General features: G+C 55.4%; 1 protein-coding gene across 2 annotated transcripts in view; it reads right to left on the bottom strand.

Annotated features, from left to right (window-relative positions):
• Window positions 1-26,313, bottom strand: part of STK10 (serine/threonine kinase 10) — a 107,644-nt gene that overhangs the window by 73,247 nt on the left and 8,084 nt on the right. The window contains exons 1-2 of one of the 2 annotated variants that reach the window (XM_070233897.1): window positions 15,908-16,427; window positions 12,951-13,115 (exon numbers count right to left, since the gene is read on the bottom strand). In XM_070233897.1, the coding sequence (XP_070089998.1) occupies window positions 12,951-13,115; window positions 15,908-15,937 (195 nt within the window). In that variant the 5' untranslated portion in view covers window positions 15,938-16,427. Of the gene's footprint in view, window positions 1-12,950; window positions 13,116-15,907; window positions 16,428-26,313 lie in introns of those variants that run through there. The other variant, XM_023617241.2, reaches the window with a different exon arrangement.

The raw sequence follows: 26,313 nt of genomic DNA, 5'->3' as shown, positions 1-26,313 counted from the left end.
CGCAATCCCTGGGGTGGGGATTACGAGATCGGGGGACTGAGGTGCAAGTGTGCTGGCCAAGTCCGGGGCATCTCTAGGACGGACCTGAGCTGACTCAAACTCAGGGGCGCCCAACTCCTTCTGGTCCTGTCCAGCCCTGAGGTCAGGAGCACTGGCTTCAGGGTCAAAGTCCCTTGAGCTTGAGTCCGAATGCCACATCAGAAGCCGGATCTGGGCAGGAAACCGAAAGGACGAGCCCGCGTTCAGAGGCAAGCCCCCAGCACCAGCGCCGGGCTCGTGAAAGGGAGAGGGAACCATCTGAGAGCAGCGAGAGCTGGGCAACAACAGGGGCCCCAGGCAGCCCACGCCTCCACCGTTCAGGGCACACAGCCCCATCCACACACTGCGCGCTCACAGCTCTGTCCCTGGTCCGCCTCCTCACCCAGCCTACCGCCCTGCAGAACGTAAACTCCCTGAGGGCAGGGCTTTGTGTCTGTGCCCTCAGCACCCACGACAGCGCCCGGCACACAGCAGGCGCTCTGTAAACATCTGCTGAATGAATGAATGAGTGAATCAGAGAGGGAATGAAGGAATGATGGCTGCCCCACCTGCTCCAGGGAGGTGGGGCTTCAGTCCCACGAGATCACAGATGCAGAACACCAGACAGGCAGCAGTTACCCTGATGCGGACTCAGAGACCCTGCAGCAGCTGCAAGGGCTCAAGGGTCCATCAGTGACACCTCGGCCCTGAGGGCTCCTGAGAGAGACCAGTGGGAAGGAAGCAGCAGCCAGAAAGACAAGGAAGAGAGAAGACAGCCCCACAGCCCCTGCTCATCCCCGTTTCCCTACTTCCCACCCAGGACTGGAAGTCTCTGTTTCCATGGGGACCAAGACAGGGTACAAATGCAGGGAAGCCACCGGGCAGGGACACACGGGGGAGCAGCTGTCCGTCTACGGGGCGGCAGCACTCAGCCCGCTCCCCAGATGCCACGTGGGAATATGGGCCAGCGTGGCCGGCGCTGCTGGTCCTTCAAGCCAAGCCAGACACCTGGATTCTTATACGAAAGGAGCCAGTTTATAAAGGTTCACATCATGTCAAAAAACCGAAAAAAGCCTGCCCTAGAAGCAGCCTGTGGGCAGGTTCACACATTTGTCTGCCAACCTCGACCTTGAACACCACACCTCACCCATCAGCTGGGTGCCCGGCACGAGGCTCCTACTGTCCGCCAGCTGGGACGTGCTGGGTTTCTAACCCTGGATGAAGTGCCGGGAGGTCAGGTCATCACCCCAAAGGCCAGATGAAGAAGAGGCTCAGAGGCATGAAGAGATGTGTCTGAGGTCACATGGCGGCACAGGGGGAGCCAGATTCCAACCCAGGTCTGCAGGACTCCAAAGCCATCAAAGTGGGAAGGACACACGGGAGTGCCCTGGAAGGGATGACGGCCGGCTCACGGGGTCAGATGGCGAACTAAACCCACACGGAAATGCTTGGGAACATGGCGGGCGAATCCCTGGACCAGAGTCACCCTTATAAATGTGACACAGTGACCCCAGCCTGGCCATCCCAACAGCAGGACCCCAGGCAGAGCCCCAGGTCCATCCACAGCCACACAACTCCACCTGCCCCTGGACGGAGGACGCCTGCCGCACCAGGAGGGTCCACCGTGCCTGAGGCAGAAGCTGGATGGACCCCCTGGCCACCGGCCCCCGCCCCACCAGGCACGGCCAAGCAACACTCTGCTGGACAATGGGCTCCTCGAGCGGAGGGCAGGGGCATCTCAGACTGTGCCCTTCCAGCTGCTCCCCGTGGTGCCCAGGGCCAGCACCCAGGGAGGGGCACTGTAGGGGCGGGGGGAGACAAGGCTTGGGAGTGGCTGATCTGGGCGGGAACCCAGCCGTGAGCACTGAGGCAAGTCACGCTCTCCCTGACCCTTGGCCTTCTGTAAAATGGGGGTGACTCATCCCCGTAGAAGTGGGAGGATTCAGTGAAATAATCGTAAAAGAGCCCAGCACGGACAAAGTGCCCAGCAGAGGCCAGCTATTCCTCTATGAGTTTGCTGACTCTCCCCTCATCTCCCCCGACTCCTGATTCACCTCCAGGCCACGAAGCGCAGGCCCCCTCCCATGCTCCCCCTCCCCAGCCGCAGGGCGCCCTCTCTGTAAAGGGCAATGCGGGATGGCAACACCACACCTCCCAGAGGCCTGACGGCCCTGCACACTTTCAACTGCTCGACAAAGTGCTGTGACGGATCCGTGTGCAGACACGTGACCCCACATGGGTGGCCCGCAGACCCAACCCAGAGCAAGAGAGGGGCTGAGTGAACGCCAGGGAGCCCTGGCGGCACCAAGACCCCAGTCCCACAGAAAGGGCTCCACAGGCCCCTGCTGACCACGGACCCAGAATTGAGGATGTCAGAGATCTCCAGGCCCGGGGTGCGGACTGGGGTTGCAAGACCTCCTTGAGGTCACCCCTTCCAAGACCCTCGCGTCACAGCCCAGGGGGCGCAGGCGCTGGGCGAGGGTCACACACGAGCCGCTCCCAGATCCAGGCAGATCTCAGGCCTCCTGACCCCAGCCCAGCGCTCCTTCAGCCACACCAAGTGACCATCTAGACGTACACAGCGCTGCTGGCTACTTTCCAATGTCACATTCTCTTTATAGTTCTGGCTTTTGTAAGGTCAGATATGCAATCTCTGTCAGTGACCAACAGCTGGCCTCCCAGCCCAAGGCGACAAGCCACAGAAACCCTGCCTGGAGGCATGTGGTCATGTGGACGTGTGGACAGCAGGCCCCTCCCACCCACACCCTGCTCTGTGACCTCGGACCTCACTTCCTCTTTGCAAAATGTTCACTTTCAGACAAGAAGTCACACTCTGAGAGGCCCACAGTCACATCTTTGGGGTCACACACACACACATACACTTGGGAGACACATTCAGGAAGTTCACAGACCCCTCACAAGGCTATTTTCAGACTCCCTAGGCCCAGAGACCTGGCTTAAATGCCCAGCAGGTCTGAGTAGCTAATTTACAGGGCGAAGTAGTCTGCATATATGAAAAAATGTCCTCTCACACACTTTTCTGGGAACACAGTCTTCTTGGCTATCTTTACTTTCTTCAGTTTTGACAGAGATATGGAGTTAGAAATACTTCCCATTAATTCCACTTTAAGAAAAACAGTGGCACACACCAATGACAAACAGCCCTCAGCCACCATATTGGGCATGCATTAGGGAGTAGTGAGGTCTGAGGCTAATTGGAGAGCACATCTCTGCCTGAGGGGCAGATGCTGTTCAGCCCCAGGCAACTGCTGCCGTGCAGAAAAGCAGCCTGTTCAGCCTCATCTCCAGGTAATTCAAGAAAGGTCAGAAGGCCAGGATTTTACCTGACATCTTCTGACAATATGCTAGCAACGAATTTCTAAAAACATCACGCATGCCAAACACAATGTGTTTGCAGGCCCGATCTGGCCGAGACCATCAGTTTGCGGCCCTGCTCTAAGGGTTCACACGCTCGGGTGAGGGGCCGGGGCTCACAGCCTGGCTGGCCCGGGGGACACCCTCCCACCCCAACAGCAGGGGGCCGCAAGTGGCAGAGACCTGTGCTTCTCAACTGGGGGTGACTCTGCCCCACAGGGGACCCGGCAACATCTGGGGGCATTTTTGGTTGTCAGAACTGAGCGGGGAGGTGGGGGATTCTCCCGGCATCCGTGGTTAGAGGCAGGGACGCTGCTAAACACCCTACAACGTACAGGACAGCCCCCCACATGGAGAATGACCAGAAGGCCTAGGAGCTACTCCAGGGCCACCTTGGGAGAGGCCTCCCGACTCAGGGCAGCTGCTGCTTTCCCTGCGGCCCACAAGGACTTCTGGGGAGATTTCAGTCAAAAAGAATCTCACAGCCAATGTCGGAAAAGTGCAGGTGTAAACAATGAGAGTTAAGAAGCAAGCCGTGGGGGCAAGACCACTGGCCTCCGGGTCAGGCGAGGGGGGTCCAAGCCCAAACTCTGTCCTCTCAGTGTCACTGGACAAGTCACTGAGCCTGGCCCCCTCATCCCTCAGAGGACCATCCCAACCTCTGACCTCACAGGGCGTGGCTGGGCCCAAATGTCCCGCCAAGGGAGCGCCCCTCCCCCAGCGCACCCCCAGAGGAGGCCCCGGGATGGGGAAGTGACTTTGGGGCCTCGCATGGCACCAGGGAAAGGGGTCCCCCTCAGCTCTCTCCCACCCTCCCAAGCCCAGTCACGCTGATGTGCTGGAGAGTCCTGTCGCGACACCCCCTCCTGACAGGGCTGCAGGGCCCAAGTGGAAGGCTGGGCAGGCAAAGGCTTTGGGCTAGAACTTCACAGAATTCGTTTATTTTCCTTGATTTCTATTTATGGCAAGTGAGTCCTAGTTTTCCATTTAGGGTAGCAGGATGAAAGTTTCTTTTTAAATAAACGTATTTAATTTCTAAAAAGTGAGTCACCTTAAAAAAACATCACCTCTTTCAGAGGTGGCAGGATGAACGTGGTTTGGAGAGGCAGCCCTACTGAGAGTGTCATATCCACAAACGCTGCGGCCACGAGTGCTGGGAACAGCAGTCCGCACCCAGGGAACCCCAGGAAGACCCCGCGAGCGTGGGGGCTGCCCACGCCAGACCAAGGGGTCAAGCTTTCTCTGGTCGTCAGCAAGGAGATTCCTGGGCAGATAAACTCCCTACAAACCTTTCTGAGCAGACAAAACCTGGGGACAGAGGAACCTCTGCGCTTCACCCGTGCCACGTCTCCAGGGCAGGCCAGGGAGGCTGGGCTTGCCATGTGCACATGAAAGGCCCTTCCTCACTCCGCACTGCTGTCGTCATCTGCCCGGACGTCACCCACCTTCTTGTTTGGGGGCGACATGATCACAGCGAAGCCTCAGGAAGGTTCAGCACGTGAAAGGCAGAGAAGCCAGAAGAGAGGGAGCTGCAGGGAACCGGGGGGGTAGGGGGACATAGAGCGAATGGAAAGAAAGGGCTGGGGAGGAGGGGAGAGAGGGACAATGGCAGTCACCAAGCACCCACTTTGTGCCAGACAGTGCTGCCCATACCCGATCTGCATGCCTCACTTAATCCTTACAATGGGATGGGTTTTGTTCTCATCGCCCCCATTTTACAGATAGAGACAGAGACTTAGAGGTTAGCTAAGGTCCATACTGGCACCAAGAGACAAGACTGGACCCAGCTCCTCCACTGCAGGGCAGTAAGAGGAGGACACACGCACGAGACAGACAGGGAGAGGAATCAAAGGGACTCAGAGACTAACCAGGTTAATGGTGGGAGCGGAGGGCAGACACTGCCCTGCCTGAAACCACCAGAGGTTTCCCAACACCTCCCATAGGATCACATGCCTCGCTCCCTGACCCCATCTCCTGCCCCCAACACAGGAGGCACACTCGCACCTCAGGGCCCTCGCACCTGCGGCAGCCTTGATCCTCCCACCACTGCTCCTTCTCGAACGTCACCTCCTCAGACAGGCCCCTCCCTGACCACAGCCTGAAGGGGGCCTGCCCTGTCCCTAGGCGACACCTCAGATTTTATATCCATCAGTCCTCATCATCGCCTGAAGGATGTGTTCACAGGCCCACTGGCTGTCTCCCACCAGACTGGAAGCTCCACGAGGATGAGGACAGTCTCTTGTTCACCGCTGAACCCCCAGCCCCTAAAACACAGCCTGGCACACAGTAGGTGCTCAGGGGCAAGTGTCAAGGCCTGGACCATCTGGCCTCCTTTTGCAGTATTCTCTGCCTCTCTCCCTTTGCCGTGCTCAAACCACAACTGCTTCTGTCGGGTCCTCCACAGACCTCGTGGCTCCTGCCTCAGGGCCTTAGCACTTCCTAGTCCCTCCACCCGGCACTTTCTGCTCTGAAATATTTGTGGGTCTGCCCTCCATCCTGTCTTCTGGGCCTCCGCTAAAATGCCACCTCCTGAGAAAGGCCGTACCTCTCCACGCTAGTTAAAGCACCTGACGCCCACCCCAGGGCCCTCTGTGGCATCTTGCCGTTTATTTTCCTTCTACACACTTATCACTCACGGAAGTCTTCTCATGCACTTCTTTATTTGCTCTCCTACTGTCCGCTTCCACCACGAGACTTTGGGCCCAGCGAGGCTGTATCCCCAGGGCCTGGCACAGGGAGGAATTCAACAGGACTTGTCTAAATGAATAAATGAAGATGCTGCTGCCTGACAGGGCTGCAGGCTTCGTTCCCCCACTGCCCACCTTCTAGAGATAAGGGCCAGATATCCCAGGGGAACAGGGAGCAGTTCGAGGCATCAGGGTTTGCTGTCCTGTCAAAAGAGGCTGAGCAAGACTAGTGGTCAAGACCCAATCAGAGGGGCTTTCCAAATTCTCGCCACCTGCGAGAGCCGGACTCCGAGTCATGGCACTGCGCCAGGTTCAGCGCAAACGAGCAGCATTGGAGGAGTGAAGTTCCTCCGCGCCCCCCGAAATTATCCACAGCTGGAGAGCTGTTCGGTCACAAGAAAGGTGACATCAGCCTCGGGCACGCTCCATGGGCTGCAGGCCACCAGCCCCTCCGCCCCCGACTCCAGCCTCCCCAGGCAGGGCTGGCCCCAGACAGCCTCGGCTGCCTTGAGGGGACCCATCGGATCGTCACTCCGTCCGTTGCTCAGGACCAGCCCCGGGTAAGGATGCTGCAGGCTCCTACCTACGGGAGGAGGTCGACACCACGACTGACAGCGGCACTAAAATGTGGCTGTGGGATGAGCGGAAACAAATGGAGCAGAGAGCAGAGGAAGAGGAGGCACCGGGAGGAAACTAAAAACCTCATGGAGGGAGGGATGCTGTTGCTGACTCTGCAGAGGACGACGGGAAGGGCATGTCTGGAAAAAGGCGCTGGATGAGCAAAGGCCTGGAGGCATGGCCTGCAATCAGCTTAGAATAGCTGGAAAAGAGGGGTCTGCGAAGGTAGTGATAGATGGCAGACGATAATTAGCCTCTGTAGCAGGCACTGGGTTTGGAATATATTCTGGAGAACTGAGGAACGGCTTTTCAGAGGACAGTGCCACATGAGTAGGGTCTCTCATCAACAGTCTTTGAGGACCTCTGTATGTCTGGCTTTGTGACTAATTTGCTGTGTGACCCTGGGTGAATCCCAGGCCCTCTCTGGTCTGCTGTTGTCTCATCTTTCAAATGAGTGCTTAGCTGTGTGACATCCAGCCTCAGCATTCTGCGGTGCAGTCAGCACTCCTCTGCTCTGGCTCCAGGGGTGTGCTGGGGACGGCTCTCACTGGCTTGTGAGAACCGACGGGTAAATCTTCAGGAATTTTGTAAACTAGCTGTTAAACATGACCATTATTTAAAATTAAGTTACATAACCCTGTAATTCTAAAAATTATATTAAAAACAAAGATAATAAATACTTAAAACTCATCACTTCCCTAATCATTGTAGCACATTCTACTGTTATGTACGCTTTGGAAGTTACTTCTTTCTCTCGTATCCATCCATCCAAGCACATCCACGTCTGTTGTATCCGGCAGAAACACTCCACGTTGAGTGCCACCACACTTCTTCCCAACTCTACGTTAGTGACGTCACGTTGGTAGCTTGGCGCTGACCACGGCGGGAATGTTTGCACCACAGAAATGGCAGATGCTATAGGCCAGGGCTGCCCTTCCCAGACAGCGGACTGTTGACCCTCCCATCACGCCGCTCTCGCCTGCTCCCACGGCACGTGCAGGGAAAGAGAGAAAACCCGGCTCAGGGCTGGGGGCAGGGGGGATGCGGGGACCGGGGCAGCTGGCAGGCAGAGGGAATCCACGGGGTCGGCCCGGGCTGCCCACGCTCACTCACCGTCAGGGGCCTGGGGGAGGTCGAGAGCTGCATCATCCACACTGTCCCACACAGCAGCCACTGACCCCCTGTGGCTGCTGAGCACTTGACATGTGGCTAGTGTTGAACTAAATTTATAATTTTATTCACTTTTAACTAAACAAATTTTTTTTTTTAAGATTGGGACCTGAGCTAACAACTATTGCCAATCTTTTTTATTCTGCTTTATCTCCCCAAATTGTCCCCGTACATAGTTGTGTTTCTTAGTTGCAGGTCCTTCTAGTTGTGGCATGTGGGACGCCGCCTCAGCATGGCCTGACGAGCGGTGCCACGTACATACCCAGGATCCGAATCGGTGAAACCCTGGGCCGCTGAAGTGGAGCGCGTGAACTTAACCACTCGGCCTCGGGGCCGGCCCCCTAATTAAACAAATCTAAAAACTGACACTGGATTCCGTTACTGGGAAACATTTAAGAATGCTGGAGCAACTTGGGGATATGAATCTACTCTGTCAACTGTAAATTTTACAACATCTAAATATAGATCAATTTTATGACAAACTATAAATTTTATGACATCTAAATATAGATTTCCGATAACACGGACCTCCTGAATTGAGATGTGTTGTAACTGTAAAACACACGCGGGATATGAAGGCTTCGAATGAACAGGTAAAATATCCCGTTCATAATCTTTATGTTGATTCCATGTCAGAATGACAATATTTTGATGTACCAGGTTAAGTAAATCATATTTTTAAATTAATTTCATCTATTTCTTTTTGCTTTTTTTAATGTGGCTATTAGAAAATGTATAATTACATATGTGGCTCACGTTATATTTCTATCGGGCAGTGCTGGTCTAGAATATTTTGGGTTGTTTTCTTTCCCCCACTTGTGCCATCAGATATTCAAAAGCAGAAGTCGTCAAAAGAAACCACTCGAAGGATCTTGCTAAGATCACAAATTCCGGAAGTAAACGAGCTGACCCTGTCAGACTGCAGGTGGGGTGGCTGGTGAACGACCCCTGCCCATCCAGAGGGAAGCTGTCCCTGGATGCCACGGCCGGGGAAGAGCCAGCTCACTTGGGCAACAGCCGATTTCTCACCCCAAAGTCCAGCCCCTGAGGGCAGTCCAGGCCTGCTTTGGTCAGACACACCCGTCCGGAAAGGCAGGCTCTTGGAGCCACACAGAAGGCCTGAGCCTGGCCCTGGGAGGGTCCAAGAACCATCACACAGAAGGAAACACCAAAAAGTAGGTGCACCCATCAACCCTGTGTCTCAGAACAACGCAGCTTCTCCCTTCCACACTTTCATACATGCTGTTCCTCTACTGAGACTGCCCTTCCTTCTCTTATCCCTCTGGAGAATTCCTACGCATCCTTCAAGATCCAGTGCAAATGTTCCTTGCTCTGAAGCCTTTCCTGACCAGGTGATGTTTCCACATCACGGCCTCGGGCTTCTGGCCTAGTCTCTTCTTACCACTTCCTTGTCAACCTCAACGCCTCTACTCTTGCCCCCTCAAAGCTGATTTCTTTCTAAAACACAGAATACGTGTCTCTCTCCTATGGAAACTGCCACTAGGTCCCCATTACCTAAAACCCTAGTTCTCAAACTTTACACAAGCATCAGAGTCACCTAGAAGACGCCTTAACAACAGATTGCTGGGGGGCCAGCCTGGTGGCGCAGCAGTTAAGTACACACATTTCACTTCAGCGGCCCAGGGTTTGCCAGTTCAGATCCCGGGTATGGACATGGCACTGCTCACCAAGTCATGCTGTGGTAGCCGTCCCACATACAAAGTGAAGGAAGATGGGCATGGGTGTTAGCTCAGGGCCAGTCTTCCTCAGCAGAGGAGGATCGGCAGTAATTAGCTCAGGGCTGATCTTCCTCAAAAAAAAGATTGCTGGGCCCCACCCAAGAGTTTCTGAGTCAGCAGGTCTGGGCAGGGGCCTGATACTCTGCATTTCTAACAGCGTCCCAGGGGGTGCTGCTACTGGCCCAAGGGGTGTACCTTGAGAACCACTGATCTGAAAGATTCAGCACAAACTCTTCAGCTTGGCGTCTGAGGCCCTCCACGACAGCCGCCAGCACTTCACTGCCCTCACCTCTCACCACGCGCAGCCCCAGCCTGGTTCCCCCTGCTCCAAACACATCACAGCTTGCGCACCTCCACACCATTGCCACGCTGTCCCTTTTGCTTGAAACCCTCTGTCCCTTTTGATCCACCCGGTTCCAGTGTCACCTTCCTGGATTTCACAATGTCTAAAACACAAATCCTCAAAAATGAGGAGACAGCACCTTCCAGGGTCTACAAAGTAACAAATGCAGGCTGTGGGGTAGCCACAAGAGAGGCGGGTGAGGACTGGGTTTGGCCATAACAGCAGCCCTGGATAAGAAAGTACCAGCTTCAAGTGGCAACTTTGAGACAGAAAATTCTGGTATCTCTATTTAAACAACCTCGTGACGGTCACGGTCCAGTTATGAAGTGTCCTTTGTCTCTATCTGGTTTCCAGCTCTGCCACTTTCTAGCTGTGTGGCCTGGGGGGAACTTAGCATCTTTTGTGTCTCATTTTCATCTGTAAGATGGGGATAAAGCAACGACCACATAGAACAAAGATTAAATGACAAACGCAAGGAATACTCTCAGCCACAGGCCTAGCACACAGTAAGCCCTTAATAAACATTGGCTGTTGTCGGTATTATCTTTGGACCTGGGAAAGTAATGAACTTGGTACCTAGCCATAATCGACAATGGGAACAGGCACACAAAAGATGCTTTCTTCAGGAGTACATAATCGGCGGTCCAATAAAGGTTGCACGGATGGAGGGGAGGACGGATGGACAGACAAACGGATGGGTGGGTGTGTAGATGGGAAATTCCTTTGTATAACATCAAGGGTAGTTCCGCGACGCCTGTCTGAAAATACTTAAAAATCTTAAAAATTCTCAGGCAAGAACACAAAAATTCAAAGATGTCCATCACAAAGTTGTCTATAACAGCAAAAAGAAAAAAAAAAAGAGGCAGCCTAAATGCCCAGCAGTAGTGGTGGCACAGTCAGAAGACGGAAGTTGATGGAACAACGAAAATGAAGACGCAGGTGGTTCCCTACTGACCTGGAAAGTTGTTCTTAATAAATCTTAAGAAAAAGAGCAGAAGGTAAAGGAACAGCTATGGTACAAATTCATCTTTTTAAAAAAACTGTGGGTGTGGGTGTGTGTCTATACAGAAAAGTCTAGAAAATATATATTCCAAATGTTGCCAGTGGTTATCTCTGATGTAAAAATTTGGATGGTATTAATCTTTTTTTTTTTTTTGCTTTTCTGTATACTCTCATTTTTCTCTGATGACCATATACATAAAATATTTAATTTCTTAAAAGAAGAAAAAACATTTTAAAAAGCAGCTCCATGAAACAGGACAGAGGACATGTACAGGCTCAGATTCATCGGTCTCAGCTGTGTGACCATGAGCAAGGGGCGTGCCTTCTCTGTGCCTCTGTTCCCTCCTCTGGAAAGGGGTGACCAGTCTCCCTGCCCTGCTCACCTCCCACGGTGCCTGGAGACAGTAGGTGAGGAACGGCTTTGAAATCTGCAGCCACAGCCAGGAGGCAGTGGTTTTATTTTCCCTAATGACATCCAGGAGGCTCCCCAAGGAGATGCCTCAACAGGCAAAGGAAAGCCGGCCTTTGTCAGGCGTCGGCGGCGGGGAGCCAGTTGAAGTGGACAGAGCTCTGGGCAGGGCTGGGGGCCAAGCTCTTACCCCCTCAGACACTGGCTTCCTTCATTTTCTTGAAGTGAGAGGGATAAACTTCGACAGTGGTTTCTAAACGCTCCTTTGCTTTCCTTAAACAGCAGGGTCCTTTTCTCAAAGGACACAGATTTCCCTGTTAAGCGTCAGTAGTTCTGTTCCTAAAAATCAGGTATTCTGTGCAAAAAAAAAAAAAAAAAAGCCAGGTACCAGTCTATTTCCCATTATTTCAAGCGGGAAAAATTGTAAAGCATGACATGGCAACTTCAAATTCCCCACTAATTTCCTAAAATGTAACTAAAACATAGTAACACTGTCTATACATAAGTGAACCGTAGTGACAGAAGGAAAATGCCTGAAACATCCCCTCCTCAACCAAATACTTACCAACAGCTCTTAACAGCCCTGCTGTGCGCAGTCCCAGTAGCCTGGGCGGCTCTTGGCTCCAGCGCCATCCGAGCGGCCCTGCCGATGCCCAACCTTTGCAAAATAGCTACATGGGATTCTGATAGCCTTCCGGTTGCATCTAGAATTTACTTGATACTTTTCCTGCCCATTATTTTGTTACAAATGTTGTTCTGAGTTTTAGGGACATAAATATGATGTTTTACATATAAAACATTGGCTGAAAAATAGTGTGGTGAGACACGGACCTTCTGGGAAGTCTGGGTTTTATAAACTCAGAGGCATTAACGCTGGGAGAACGTGCGTGGGGAGATCCTGCGCAGGGCAAGCTTGTCCTATGAACACCAGGGGCACTCCGGAATCCTCTAGAGTCAAGGGGGGTGGTGCTGAGTTTGGAAGGTGGGGCTGGAAGCTGCATCTGCAGCGGGCTCATGAAAATACGAGGCTGCTGCTGGAGAATGCAGGGCTGGTAAAGGGCCGCCTTCTTTCGTGCCGCCATGGAAGGGGATCGCCAAGCAGCAGCCGCAGCAGCCGCAGCAGTGGCAGTAACGCTGGGGCCACCACAGATAATAAAGTAGCCACCACTCACCGAGCCCTCACGTGCCAGGCACTCTTCCAGGCACCTGTCATGATTAACTCATTTAATCCCCATCACAACTCCACAAGCTAGGCACTGTTATCATCCCCACCTTACAGACGGGGAAACTGAGACACGGAGGGGTGAAGAACCTGCCTGGAGTTATCCAGCCTCTAAGTGGCAGAGCCGGGATTCAAGGCGAGGCAGGAGAGCTGTAGTTTCTTCCAGCTCCAAACCCCAGCCCCCAGCCCAAAAGTGGGCAGGCTCTGCAGAAAGGGATGACAGGGGACCCGGAGCACCGCCCCCCCCGCCCCCCGACTTCACGTTCTCTTAACCCCGGCCTTTGCCCTCAAAGTAGACACTGAGAAAGAGCCGGGGACCTCAGGACCAGGCCGTGGGGGCCGAGGGCAGGTGGTGGGGCGCGCTTACCCACAGCTTCCCGTCGTAAAAGTAGGCCCCCAGGAGCTTCACGATGTAGGGGTGGTCGCAGGTGGCCAAGATCTCGATCTCCACGATGTAGTCCTCCAGCTCCTCCTCACTCTTGGTCTCGATGACCTTGGCGGCGGCCAGGGCGCCGGTCTCCTTGTTCTTGGCCTGCAAAGTGGAGACACAGAAAGTCAGCAAGGCGGGCTCGGCAGGAAGCTGAGGCCTGCAAGGCAGCTCAGAGGCCGGATGTCCAGACGGGGACTGGGAGGCTGAAGCAGGAGATACGCTCTTGACAATGGCCAGTGCTGCCCATTGTGTCAGCACGGAGGGGCACGCATGAGAAGCAGTGTTCTGTGCTCAAGAATAGTAATTTTTGAAAGTACAACACATTCATACTATGGGATAAAGAAAAATACAAGGATGGCATGGTGCTACAAACACCAACATGGGAAGCGTGTTGGGTTGTTCAGTAAAAGATCCAAGTCACCCAACAATAAAAGTGGTATGATACTTTTATATAAAAAACGGAGAACTATGCTTTCATAAACCCTCACGTATGTACATGCACGGAAAACGCTGGAAAGATACTGCCTGACAGCAGGCTGGGGGGAGCCTGAAATGGGGAGAGTGTCAAAAGGCATCTTCATTCTCTCTCTGTTATTTAGAAACGTTACTAGGAATGTTTCGTGCACTTATTTGCATCATTTCACATAGATTAAAAGCAAAACGAAAAAGCTATTTAAGTCAGTGCCCACTAATTACAGTGGAAGTGCTTCCTCGACGCATTTCCCTGGGCGGAATGACTGTTTCTTATTTGACGAAAAAGAGTGAGAGAATTTTGCACCCACGAGGACAGCTATAACTTTTTAAAAACGGAAAATAAGTGTTGGTGAGGATGTGGAAAAATTGGAATCTTTGTGCCCTGCTGGTGGGAATGCAAAATGGGGCAGCCGCAGTGGAAAAGAGTTTGGCTGTTTCTCAAAAGGTTTAAACACAGAACTACCACACGGCCCAGCAGCAGCCTCCCAGGGACACACGCAGAAGAACTGAGAGCAGGGATGCGCACAGGCGTCTGGACACCCACGTTCACAGCAGCAGACCCACAGGAGCCCCAAGGAGGAAATAAGCAACTGTCCAGGAGCCGATGAAGGAATAAACAAAATGTGGTACACACGATCAAGGGACATCATTCAGCCTTAAAAAGGAAGGACATTCTGACACCCGCCACAACACGGATCAACCTTGGGGACATTACGCTAAGTGAAATAACCCAGACACAAAAGGACAAATATTGCTTGATTCCACTTAGATGAGGTTCCCGGAGTCGTCAGACTCACAGAGGCAGAAAGGAGAGCAGAGGTCCCAGGGGCTGGTGGCCGGGGGCGGGGGGGGGCGGGTAAGGAGTTAGTGTTCAATGAGGACAGTTTCTGTTCGGGATGACGAAAAAGTTCTGAGATGGAGGGTGGGGACGCTTGCATAACACTCTGAATGCACTTACTGCCACGGAATTGCACACTTAGAAATGCTAAAATGGTCAATTTTATGTTATGTATATTTCACCACAATTTTTAAAACTGAGAGCGACAGAGAAATGACCATATAAGTCGCACAAGCAATTCCCCCACGGTGAGCTGGTGTCCAGGAAGACGGAGCAGAGCCTGTGGCTCCCCCAGAGGGACGGCTGCTGGGAGTGCTCACCCCGCGCTGCCCGGGGCCCCGGTGTGCAGAGCCCACTCCCCGGCAACATGCGCCCGACAAGAGAGCAGCAGCCCAGCGGAAAGCACAGGAAGATGGCTGCACTGGGCTCCCCGAGCAGCCATGATGGTTCCCATCGTGGGGCCTTCCTGAGGACAGAGTGACAAGCCACTCCTGCCTTACAGGACGACTCTGCACCCTGATCCACTGGGAACACTGATGGCCGAGTTGCTCCTGCGTGCCTGGTGCCCAAGGATGACAATGGGCATTCACGTCACCTCCCGCGACACCATAGTAGCCGGCACCTCAGCTGCACCTCTGCAGCTCCTCACTCCACAGGCTCAGAGAGGGGACTAGGGTAGTGGCACCAGAATCTGAATCTTGGTCCTTGACCTTCTAAGCTTCTGTGCACTTTCCACCACTGGACAAGGTCTCCCGGTCACCTCCAGGACGCAGGAGCCTCTGAGACCAGAGGCCCACGGATCGCTACGAGCACTCCCGGGCCAGGCCTGCACAGGCGCCTGCAATGCAGACAGGGCCACGGCCCCGGCCTCAGGGGTCCAGGTCCAGCTGGAGACCCAGCCCTCTGTGCCAGGGACAGTGTGCCTGTGAGGCAGGGTGGGACCTGGGAGGGCGCGCCAACCCCCGCCAGGGAAACTCTGCAAGGGAGGGATGCCAACAGGCAACTTTACGCTCAATTGTAAATTTATTCTCAGTTTAGGTAAATGCTTCTAACGGAGCCACAAAGTCCCCAGGGCCCCAGGCAGTGAGAAAGCAATGGTTTCACAGTCACCAAGGGCCCGCTCCGCAGGGGCCAGCGGTCCACGTGGCTCACACATCTCCGCGGCCGCCCTGCGATGGGGTGCTATTATTTTCTCGTGTGCTGATGAGGAGCGACTTAGGCGGCGGCTGACCTGGAGCCCAGCAGCCTCATGGCGCCACATTCTCCTCAATGCCAGTCTCTCCGAGTGAGTCTGTGAAACCGTCCACGTCGGGCCACGCACCAGCTTCAGGCACAGAACTGCACGTGGGGCCATTCCCGGGCTGGTCCTCGCGCTGAAGCCCCCAGCTCCCTCGGCCGACGTGGGGGTCCTCGCCCCACGCCACCTTCTGAGAGCTGGTTGAGAACGCCTCAGCAACGCGTCAGGTAAGCAAGGGGGCTCCTGCTCCCTCGCTGTCCCGCTCTCTCTCTCACACTCACTCACTCACACACACACACCCTTAACTGATTCTGCACCCGCCCTTTCGTTTCCCGGCACGCTGACCTCTCCTGCCCTGGAGGCCCGTCGAAGCATCCTTCTTTCCGCGTCGAACAACACTCACGCTCCTCTGCGCCCTCCCAGGACAGGTCAAGGCCGCTCCGCTCCTTCTCAGAGAGGAAGGAGGGCTGGGGGGCGACAGAGCGGGCCCCAGGCTCCCCAGCTCCAGCCCGCGCAGCGCTGGGAGGGCAGCGGGGCAAAGGGCGCCCCCCAATTGTCCACCCCTCACTCCTGAGAGATGGTGGAGGAGGAGCAGGTTGCCTCTTCCTGGGCTTCCTTAAGAGGGATGCTTCCTCCTGAAGGTGCGGGAGGCCCCGGCGGGGACCGTCTCCATGAGCGCACAAAACCCGCCTGGCCGCCACGCTGAAAGGCAGCGCTGACCACAGGCCGGGCCTCTGGCCAGGCCCCGGTGTCAACGCTGAGGAACACCTGCTGCCCAGCACCTCGCCTGGACTTCACCGAGACCAGTGCCGGCCAGAAAGGGGTGAGCAGCAATCGTGGCGCACAAAGTGACTTGGCCAAAATTAAACTCTTTCAAGGCCCGGCTGAGGCAGCAATCCATCACCTCGAGGCCACAGAGGACCTAATAACAGCTGATGATAAAAACAGCTGAGACTGCCCAAGCCTCGCTGTGTGCCAGGACAGGCCTTAAAGGGAATTTCTCATTTCATCCTCCACCCAGCCCTTGCAGATAAATATTAGCATTCCCCATTTACAGACGAGGAAACAGATTCAGAGAGGCATAGCGATTTGCCTCAGGTCACATAGCAAGTGGGGTGAAGGCTGGATCCAAACACAAGCCTGCATGGCTGAAAGAGCCTGAGCCCAGAGGCCCTTCTTGGCAAGTGACCAGTATCCCCTGCTCTCCCTCCCTTTGCTAAAGATAATGAAAAACCACAGCCAGTAGCATGCGTGGAACTACAAAAATCTAATCTGCCCACAAGCCATTAAGGCAGGTGGCAGCCATCACGCCCATTTCCCAGATTAGCAGCCTGAGGCTCACAGAGGGATCAGGACCCCCAGGACTGAGAGCTTGGTGGTGTCCTGACTCCCAGTCCAGTGCTCTCTTCACTACAGGAGGCTGCCAGCCATCAGCTGATTCCCCGCTCCCTCGTTCAGCCTGACGTACAGAGCACATGCCACACTCAAGGCACTCTGCTGGCCAACGAGAGGCTTCTGCCTGGAGGGAGGGTTGCTGGGTAGCAGTCACTGTCCTCTGTAACGTCACTCACCAGCCCTGACCGTTCCTTTCTAGCCCACCCTCATTCCCAGCCCCCAGAACACAACGGAGCGGATCCCACCGCCAGCTCAGGGAGCGGGTGCGGGACTTGCCCTGGTCAATCAGAACACAGAGATCAGCTCAGGGACAGGAAAGCCATCGAGGTAGCCAAGGAAACACAGCCTCGGAACAACCGCCCTGACTCCGAGTCTACCCCAAGCCCTATGTACTGCCCGGAGCGGCTGCGCCACGCTGCCCCCAAGGTGAGCCTGGACACGAAACTAGCCGAGCCTAGAAAGGAAGCAGCAGAGGCCAGAGGGCGCGCGGGAGGCCACTGTTTGATCCCCTCAATCTTTATACCAGGGAGCTACTACAATTAAGAGCCTCATTTTATATACAAGAAAACTGATGCTCAGAGAGGTGAAGTCACTTGCCCGAGCTCACACAGCAGGTAAATAACAGGGCTGAGATAACAGGTAAATTCAGGCCTATGTGACTTCCAAGTTCACGTTCCCAACCGCTTTGCCACAGGTGCCTGTAAATTCTGCCCAGGTCTTGTCTGGGCCTCAGTTTTTCCCTCTTACAGTAGGAGGATGGGGAAATGATACCATGCTCTCTCCTTGGTCTGATGTGAGGGCACCTTGGGGAGTGGGTGGCCTTGGAAAGCTAAGGGTAGTGGTGGGAGTGGACAGGCAAGGAGTTGCATAAAGAACAAGTGACTGTCTGTGGCCTCTGACGTCCGTCTCCCCCACCGGCTGAGGCAAGGCCGGGACCAGCGAAGGACAGGGGCGCCCCGCCCAGCCCTCCATGCTGGCCGGCAGGGACGGACGCCTCAGCCCACACCCGGGGGCAGACACAGTGGCCGCTGTGTTCTCCGGCCCAGGCACCTCTGCAGGAACAATCCTCCCCCTTGTGCGGCGGGGGCCCAGCCTGGAGGAGGGGGGACGACCGCCCAGCCCGGAGCCCTGCCCCACCCAGGGGGCCCAGCCAGCGTGGTCAGGGGCTGGTGGCAGTGGCCAGGGACAACCCCAAGGGCCCCCCCTGCCCCCCTGGCTGGAGGCTGATCACTGTGTCCCTGCCTCCTCCTCCAGGGGAAGAGCCGATAGCTCAGAACTCCGGGACCAGAGAGCACGTCAGCCGGCTCTCCCAAACCCCACTGCCCCCTCCCACTCTGCGGACGAGAAAACAAGAGGCCACAGAGGTGAGCACAGCAACCAGGGTCCACTCCGGGACAGCTGCCTCAGCTGCAGGACAGGAGAACCCTGCCCGCGCGGAGCAGAGCAAACGAGAGCACAAGAGCAAAGGCCTCCAGGGGCCTGGAAATGAACCCCAGCAAGGGGCAGCAGGGGACCCGGCCAGCATCCGTTCCCCCTGAGGATCCCCGACTCCAGCGTCCTCGGGAACGGCCTTCTCCACTCTCAGTGCTGGTGCTGCGAGGGAGTCACGGGGGCTGACCCTGCCTGGCCCAGGTGCACAGCCCAGGCCCAGCCACCCACATGTGACCCAAGGCAGGCCAACAGGGTAGTAGTGGGTGGTTTCCGTTAAAGTTATCAGGAGAGAAGCTTTTTCTTTCCCTGGGGCTACTGAACTGGTAGAATGGAAGGCTGGAGGGCCTCGCAGCCATCTTGCTGCTCCTTCAGAGAGGCTGCCTGAGGACGAGGTCATGACGAGGGGAGCTCACGACGAGGGGGGCAGAGCCCACAAATGGAAGAGGGCAGGTGCTGAGGGCCTGCGGACACCTGGAGCCAGCTGTTCCTGAAGGCCGAATGTACCCTTTGACTTTCTGATTACGTAAGCCACTAAACTCCCTTCTGGACTCGTCATTTGCCACCAAAAGGAAATTAGCTCCCATCTCTGGAGGGGTTCCAGCAGAGAGCAGACAGCTATGGAAGCACCTCACCACGCAATACACATGAAACGAGGGCCACTCCTGAGCACACCATGACCCACAAAGTGACCTTTGCTGGGGCCTCTCAGAGGGAATAATCCAGGATGGTTACTAATGGGCCACAGGCAAAGAGAAACCACAGGATTCTTCTGGCAAAAAAGTGGAGAGGATCATTTTACACTTTTTAAATGAACAAAAGCAAGGAATAATGACAACCTCCAGTGTTGGCGACAAAATTGGTGGTCAAATGGGTCCACACATCACTGACAAGAATATAAACAGAGCCAATCTTTTAAAGACAAAAATTGGCAATAGGTTTTAAGAACCTTGAAAATACCCTTTCAGCCTATGATCCCTCATTCCTGAGAATTTAAGGCCAGGAAATAAGTCAAAAAAGATAACAAAAGAAACGTACTAGGAGCCTGTTCACCCGAGTCCACAATAATGGCAAAAACGTGGAAATAACCTAAATGTTCACCAGAAGACAATGGTTAAATTAACTTAGTGGGATATGAAGCAACCTTTAAAATGATAAATAGGAAGATAATACAGTAATGAGGAAAAATAAGTAAGCCATAATAATAAGTAAACAAAGCAGGATAATAAAATTGTAGCTAAGCTATAACTTTGGGAAAACCGTGTGCACCTGTGGACAGAGAGGGCTGAAGTCACAGCACAGGAACGCACGTGGTTTATAAAAGCGAACTAAGTTCCCCCCAAGGGGGCCCAGCAAGGACAGACTGGGGTTGGCACCCAGAAAGTGACCACTTCCTCCTGACCTTGTCTTAAATGTGTCCAGAGATGGGCACCCTTGTCTCCTCAGGAACCCACCTAGAGCTTGCTGTCCCAAATGGTAGCCACTAGCCACAGGTGTCTATTTAAATTACCTGCAATTAAGTGAAATTAAAATTTTAGTTCCCCAGTTGCATCAACCACATCTCAAGGGCTTAATAACCACATACGGGTAGTGGCTACCATACTGAACAGAGCAGGTACAGAACGCTCCCAGTACCGCAGAAAGCTCTAGAAGCCAGCTCTGCACTCGAAGACAAACCGGGCAGAAAATGCGTGCTCAGAGGGGCCAGGGAGCGGCTGGGACACACGCAGTCCCGGACCCAGCTCAGAAACGCCTACTTCTTTTTCTAGGAAGAAGCAAAGGACTTGAGTCCAGGGAGCAGGAAGCTGAACCTCAGGTGGTGACCACGTGCTGGGGAGGTCTCCTGGCCACCTGGCCGAGGCAGGGCGTGCGGAGGGCTCCCAGCCGACCTCAGAGGGGCAGCCCGGCTAACGCAGGAAGAAGGGAGCAGTCAAGGCTACCGACTTCCACGTTCCCCGTCCTCTTGATTCTGCATGGCTGTGCCATGCATGTACACAATGCAGTTCACGCCCCTGGAACCGAGGAGGGGCTTGGGCTGTGTCCCACATACACAGCTGTGATGTCCCTGCAGAGTGACAACTGTTGCCAATCTCAGGAAAGGCTTCGGCTCTACTCAGGAGGGAGGAGACGTGGCGCAGAGGGAACTGGGTCACAGCAGAACCGGCTAGTGCAGGGGAGAGCCCAACAGCAATTCAAGCAGGGTGGTCTGAGGGCGGCAGACGTGGCGCCAGGACGGGCAGCCACTGTGGCCTGGGGTTCAGATCCCACAAACGGCCCTGGCTGCCAGGCATGAGCCAGCCTCAGAGCGGAGCTGTATGCCCCACGGCCGGCCTTCCAGAGGTCAGAGTCCTGGTGGGTCTCAGGACGAACAGGCCTGCCAAGGCCTCCTGTGGCCCCTTGAGGCAGGACCACGACACCCGCCTCTGCCCAGCACAGGGCCACGAGGTGCACATGGGAGCTGCCACCCCCTCCTGCTGAAGAGAAAATGAAGGCCCAGGTAGAGAAGGTGACCCGTCCCAGGTCACACAGCTAGGAAGCGGCTGTCAGGACTCGAACTCAGGTCCGGCTCTCCGCCCAGTGCTCTTTCCCCTCAGCAGCCCATGAGAATAAACATCTCCAGGGTCTCCTGCCCACCAGATGCTGGGTGGGACTGTTGTCCTCCCCTGTCTCCTCCTCCACCGCCTTCAGCCAGAAACACTCCTTGGGCGAACCCGCAGCGGCTCCTGCTGCTGACACGGTAGAGCCCACACTCCCAGCCCGGCACTCGCAGCCCTGGGCATCTGCCCTGTCTACTTTTCCAGGATTCCACTACCTCCCCACGTTCATGCCCCGACCCCCGCTACAGCCACTGCTCTCCTGCTTCCGATTTCCATGCCTTTCTTTATGCTCCTCCCTCCACCTGGGGTGCCGTCCTCATACCTGGGTTCAAACATCCCACAGAGTCTAACCCAACCACGGCCCACTCCATGAAAGGTTCCCAGAACCCCATCCCCCCCAAGAACTTCTTCACACCTTATTAGGGCTTTCATCACAGACAGCCTGGTGCCACGCACGGTCATCTGTGTTCACAGACTCTCCCTGACTCGGCTGTGAGCTCTCAAAGGCCGTGGCTGACTGTCTTAGTCTCCCCATAGAGCCTGGCTCAGAAGAGCCAGCAGGCGGGTGGGAGTGGGGCAGGGTGGGTAAATGGGAAGATGGCAGAACGGGTGGGGTGGGCAGGTAGGCAGAGGGGCGGATGGGTAGATGGGTGGGTGAGTGGGTGAGTAGACGAATGAATGGATGGAAGGATGGTTGGATAGATGCATGGCAAAATGGATAAATGGGTTGATGGACAGATGGACAAATGGATGGGAGAGTGAGGAGGAGGATGAATGGGTAGATGAGAGAATTAGGTGGAGTGAGAGAAGGATCAAGGAATGAAAGGTATGTCCAGGGAACAGACAACCATCGAGTCTTCCTTTTTTCCCAGAAGGCACTGAGGCTACCTCGTTGCTGGCTTCTCTGAACACCCACCTCTCTCTTCCCTCTGTCCTGTAGCCTAGGAAGGTTTTTTTTTTTTTTTGCTGAGGAAGATTAGCCCTGAGCTAACATCTGTGCCGATCTTCCTCCACCTTATATGTGAGTCACTGCCACAGCACGGCTGACGAGTTGTGTAGGTCCACGCCTGGGATCCGAACCATCAACCTGGGCTGCTGAAGCAGAGTGCACTGAACTTAACCACTGTGCGATAGGGCTGATGCCAAGAAAGTTATTGTTACAGGTACCTACCCTACTCAACCCAATGTCCCCATCTCAGCAAACTCAGAAATGGGCAAATTTCCAGGCAGTAATTTGCAGAATGGAAACAGCCCAGGACCTCAGTTCAAATTCTGTCTCCACCACTAACCAGCTAAGTGCTCCCGGGAAGGCAGGAAACTAGACTCCATTTCCTGACGGAGACATGGGCAACTCCAGTGACACACGAGAAAGTTTCTACGCCACCCTGGGTAAGCCAGGGTGCTACTGGTTGTCACTGTCCTCCCTTGGGACTGTGTATATTTTGTTTTCAAAAGCCTAAAACCATGTTTATCTTATTCACCAATATATCTATTACTCTGGCATAATATACACTCAATAAGTATTTTAAAATGATGGATGGATGGAAGGACGGGTAAATGGGTGGACAGGTGGATGAATGAATCAGTGTTTGTGCCTCCCTGCAGAGAGAAATGATGCCCTCGACAAAAGGGAAGAAAGGAAAGTGACAAGAAGTCCCTTTTCTCCTCAAGGTATTCAGGTTCCTGAATCTCGAGCTGTTCTCCAGTTCTGGAAGATGGCCCTTCTTTCCTCGGAGAAGCCAAGGCCTCTGCCTGGGCCAGGACACACAGTTAATGAGTCCTGCCAAGGGGACAGAAACCACTTCCTGACCCATAATCGCCAGGCCCAGTTTCAGCTCAACGACAAACCAGATGGCCGAGTTTCAGAACGAGGGAGATTTAAGGATGGCAAGGATTACTGAAGCACAAAGCAGAGGAGTGACATGGCTTCCAAAGACGGGCATTTAATATTCTCTCCCTCGGGGAGGAGAAGGCTGGCAAGCCGGCCCGGCACAGCACGGGAAGGCCGATCTTCAAAATCCTCCTGGGCCAGCAAAGAAAAAACCAAAACCCAGACACAATTGGCCTCAAGGATGCCACGTCACGGCCTTGGCTGAAAACTCAGGCAACCTGTCCAGTCTGGCCGGGGATGGATGTGGGAGCCTTCAGATCTCGGCTCTTCAAAAGTGATGGGAACCCAACCCCGCATTTCACTGACAAACGAGGTGGGGAAAGTGACGTGGGACTGCCTCCCGGGGCCGCTCGTCCCACCTTCCCCAGCCCACCTGGACTCAGAGGAGGGCTGGCGCTGAGTCCTGGGAGCGGGTGGCCTGGGCCAACAGCAAGGAGGAGGGAGGGAGGAAGGTGGCACCTCACCCAGGGCCTCCTGTGGCCGCGCCACGTGGGCACCTTGCAAGCTTTAGCCTCGGTCTTCACCGCACGCTGCGTGCGCTCCCAGCACCTTCTTTCCAGACAGTCCCAGAGCCCGGAGAGGCTGCGGCTGCTCCGCGTCTTCCATCAGCCGTGCTCTTTGGGCTGTTTATTATTATTCCAACAGCAATCGCACTCCTTCAAGAGAAGCTTCCAAACACAATGGTCCCCAGAGGAAGCCAAACCACCATAATCCCAGAGACTCGCCTCAGCTCTCAGCATCAACTCCCCCACTCCTCAGGGCGACAGAGCCGGGCCTGTGGGGCAATTGTGCCTGACCCTTCCCAGTTGTGTGACCCCAGGAGACTTAGGCGACCTCTCCGTCCCTCACTCTCCTCCTGTGTACAGTAAAGACGCCAGCTGCTCCTGCCCCTCGGGCCGCTGTGAGCAGAGTCAGTCGGCGAGGCCCGGGACAGGGCTGGGGTGGTGTGCCCGCAAACGTGCACTCAGCACATCTCTCTCCACGAAGACACCCCTCCGCACTCCGAGAAAACGGGATGAGACCGTACACTCATCTGTCACCTTCCGTTCCCTTCAGCAGTGTGTCAGGAACCGCACACCTGTCCTTCATGGCACCTTCTTGAATAGCGGCAGACCAGCCCCCTTCAGCAGGCCACTCTGCAAGGGTCACACGGTGCTGCCTCCAGCAGCCTCAGACTTGTCTGCCGCGCTGCCAGGTGGTTCTCCCAGGGGCCGGGCCCCCTCCACCCTCACGGTCACCCGGGCGGGCACCCACAGCCTCGTCAACAACAGACACGATTCAGCCGGGCCGCGGAGCGCGGGCCAGTTCTGCTGCGTCCCGGCTGCGCGCCCCTGAGCACTGGCCTCAGCAGACTGCAGCTGCAAAGACGCCGTCCGCCCCGCTGGTCAAAGGGATTATCCCTGTTTTGCAGAAAAGGAAACCGAGGCTTGGAAGGGTGACGTCACTTGCCCAGGTCCACACAGCAAAAACAACAGCCGAGCTGGAACTTGCGGGATGAACAGCATCACTGAGTCGGGAGCCTCAGAGGGGGGCTGGCTGCGGGGGGGAGGTGAGGGTCTTCCGCAGGGCACCCCCTGGCCACAGCAGACAGCCCTGCACACAGATCAGAGGCTCGGGGCGGAGGCCGGCCTGGCACCTGGGGCCCCGGTTTCCTCACTAACAGAAGCACACCGGCCACCTCTCCTCGGCCCCAGTGATGGGTTCCCGTCACCTTAAAGTGGGGTGGGGGCAGTGAGGGGGCTCGGGAAGGAGGCGGCTTGAGAAGGAGCTCGGGGCGGGGGGGGCCCCCAGCCTGGCGCCAGAGTCCCCAGAGGAAACCAGAGGGGAAAGAATCCCGAGGCAGAACAGGGAGGCAGGCCAGCCCTGGGGGGAAACTGCCTCAGGGTGACAAAGCCAGCTTTGACGGCGGCAAGCGCCTGAGAGGGCCAAGAGCTGGGCCTGGGCTGCTGGGCTGGAGACGAGACGAGACAGGCTGAGCTTTCCAGGAAGGCACGAAGGGGGGGCGCCAGCGCCGGCTTCCCCTCCACCGTGGACGCTGCTCTTCCGCTGCCCGGAGAGACCCGCCACCAGGCCCGCACAGCCAGGACTGCCCCCCTCCCCCCCAATCCCCCACGAGCAGCGAGCGGCTCAAGGGCTGGGACGGAGGCTCCTCGACCGTCGCCGAATCAGCTTTATCCTCCCAACACAGGGAGAGAGCCCGAAGCTCCAGGCTGGTCCCCAGGAAGCTGACACACCAGCGTCTCTACAGAAATAGCCTCCAGTAAAACAAGCAAGGGGAGGCGGCCGGGGGCCTCAAGGGAATCTGCCTCTGTTAATCCTCAGGACGCCGGACAATCAAGTCAACCAGCAGAAATAAATGGTCATCACAACGACAACAACAGTCACATTCACTTCTCCTTCCTTCACACTGGGCACCAGGTTAAGGGCTAACCGCATGTCTCAATCTTTACAAATTCTCTGACAGAAGCACTATTTTGATCTTCATTTTACAGCTCGAGATCCTGAGGCTCAGAGAGGTGAAGTGACTTTCCCAAGGTCACACAGCAAGCAGGCGGTAAGGCCAGGAGAAAGCGCAGAACTGATTCCAGTGGCTGCATCATCAGCACAGTGCCTGGCTGCCCAGACAGGGAGGAATCGGGCTCTGGCACGCACTTACTCCTCATTCGTTCATTCAGCATATGGCAACCGAGCATCTGCCAAGAGCAGGGCCTGTCATCCACAGAAGATGAATGACTCCCAGCCCTCGGGGACCTTACATCTTGCAGAGAGGAAAGAAAATACACAAGGAGACCCACAAGACAATCCCAGTTTGTGCTGGGAGCCCTACAGGAAATCTGCTGGGAGCTGTCACCATGGTCAGGGAGGGGTGGTCAGGGCAGGCCTCTCCGAAGGGGAGCATGTGAGCTGAGACCCAGAGAATGAGAGGGAGCTGGCTGTGCAGGGTCATAGGAAGAGAGTGGCAGGTGGGGGAACAGCAATGCAAAGGTCCTGAGGCAGAAAGGAGCTGTGCTTCCTTCAAGTCCTCTCGGCCCCGCCTCCTCCCCCACTGGACAGAGGCTGGCTGGAGCTAAGTCTTCAGTCACCAGTGGTGGCCAACCCTCGAGTCTCAGGGCCTGAATTCTGGCTCTGGTAGAGCCTGTTAGTAAGACAAAAATAAGTAAGCTATTGGGGAAGGAAGAAACACAATGTAGCAAAGGGGAAAGCAGAAAGAGGAAGAGAAAGAAAAGAGTGAGGGAAGTGGAGGGAGGGAGGAGTGGGGACAGGGGAAGGGAGGGCGCTCTTTTGGGGTCCGTCCCGCCCTGCCCTGCAGGCGGTATCCAGGAGCACCCAGCCTCCCTACCCTGCGGCCCACCCCCTCCCCTGCCACTTCCTCTGCTGGCCTGCCAGCACCCGTCACCACTTCCTCCGCGTGAGGGGCCACCCTGGCCTCCGGGGGCTCA

Source organism: Equus caballus, chromosome 14, assembly GCF_041296265.1.
Source record: "Equus caballus isolate H_3958 breed thoroughbred chromosome 14, TB-T2T, whole genome shotgun sequence".
Taxonomy (NCBI): domain Eukaryota; kingdom Metazoa; phylum Chordata; class Mammalia; order Perissodactyla; family Equidae; genus Equus; species Equus caballus.
The sequence above is the reverse complement of the archived record's forward strand: the minus strand, read 5'-3'. Positions and strand labels throughout refer to the sequence as shown.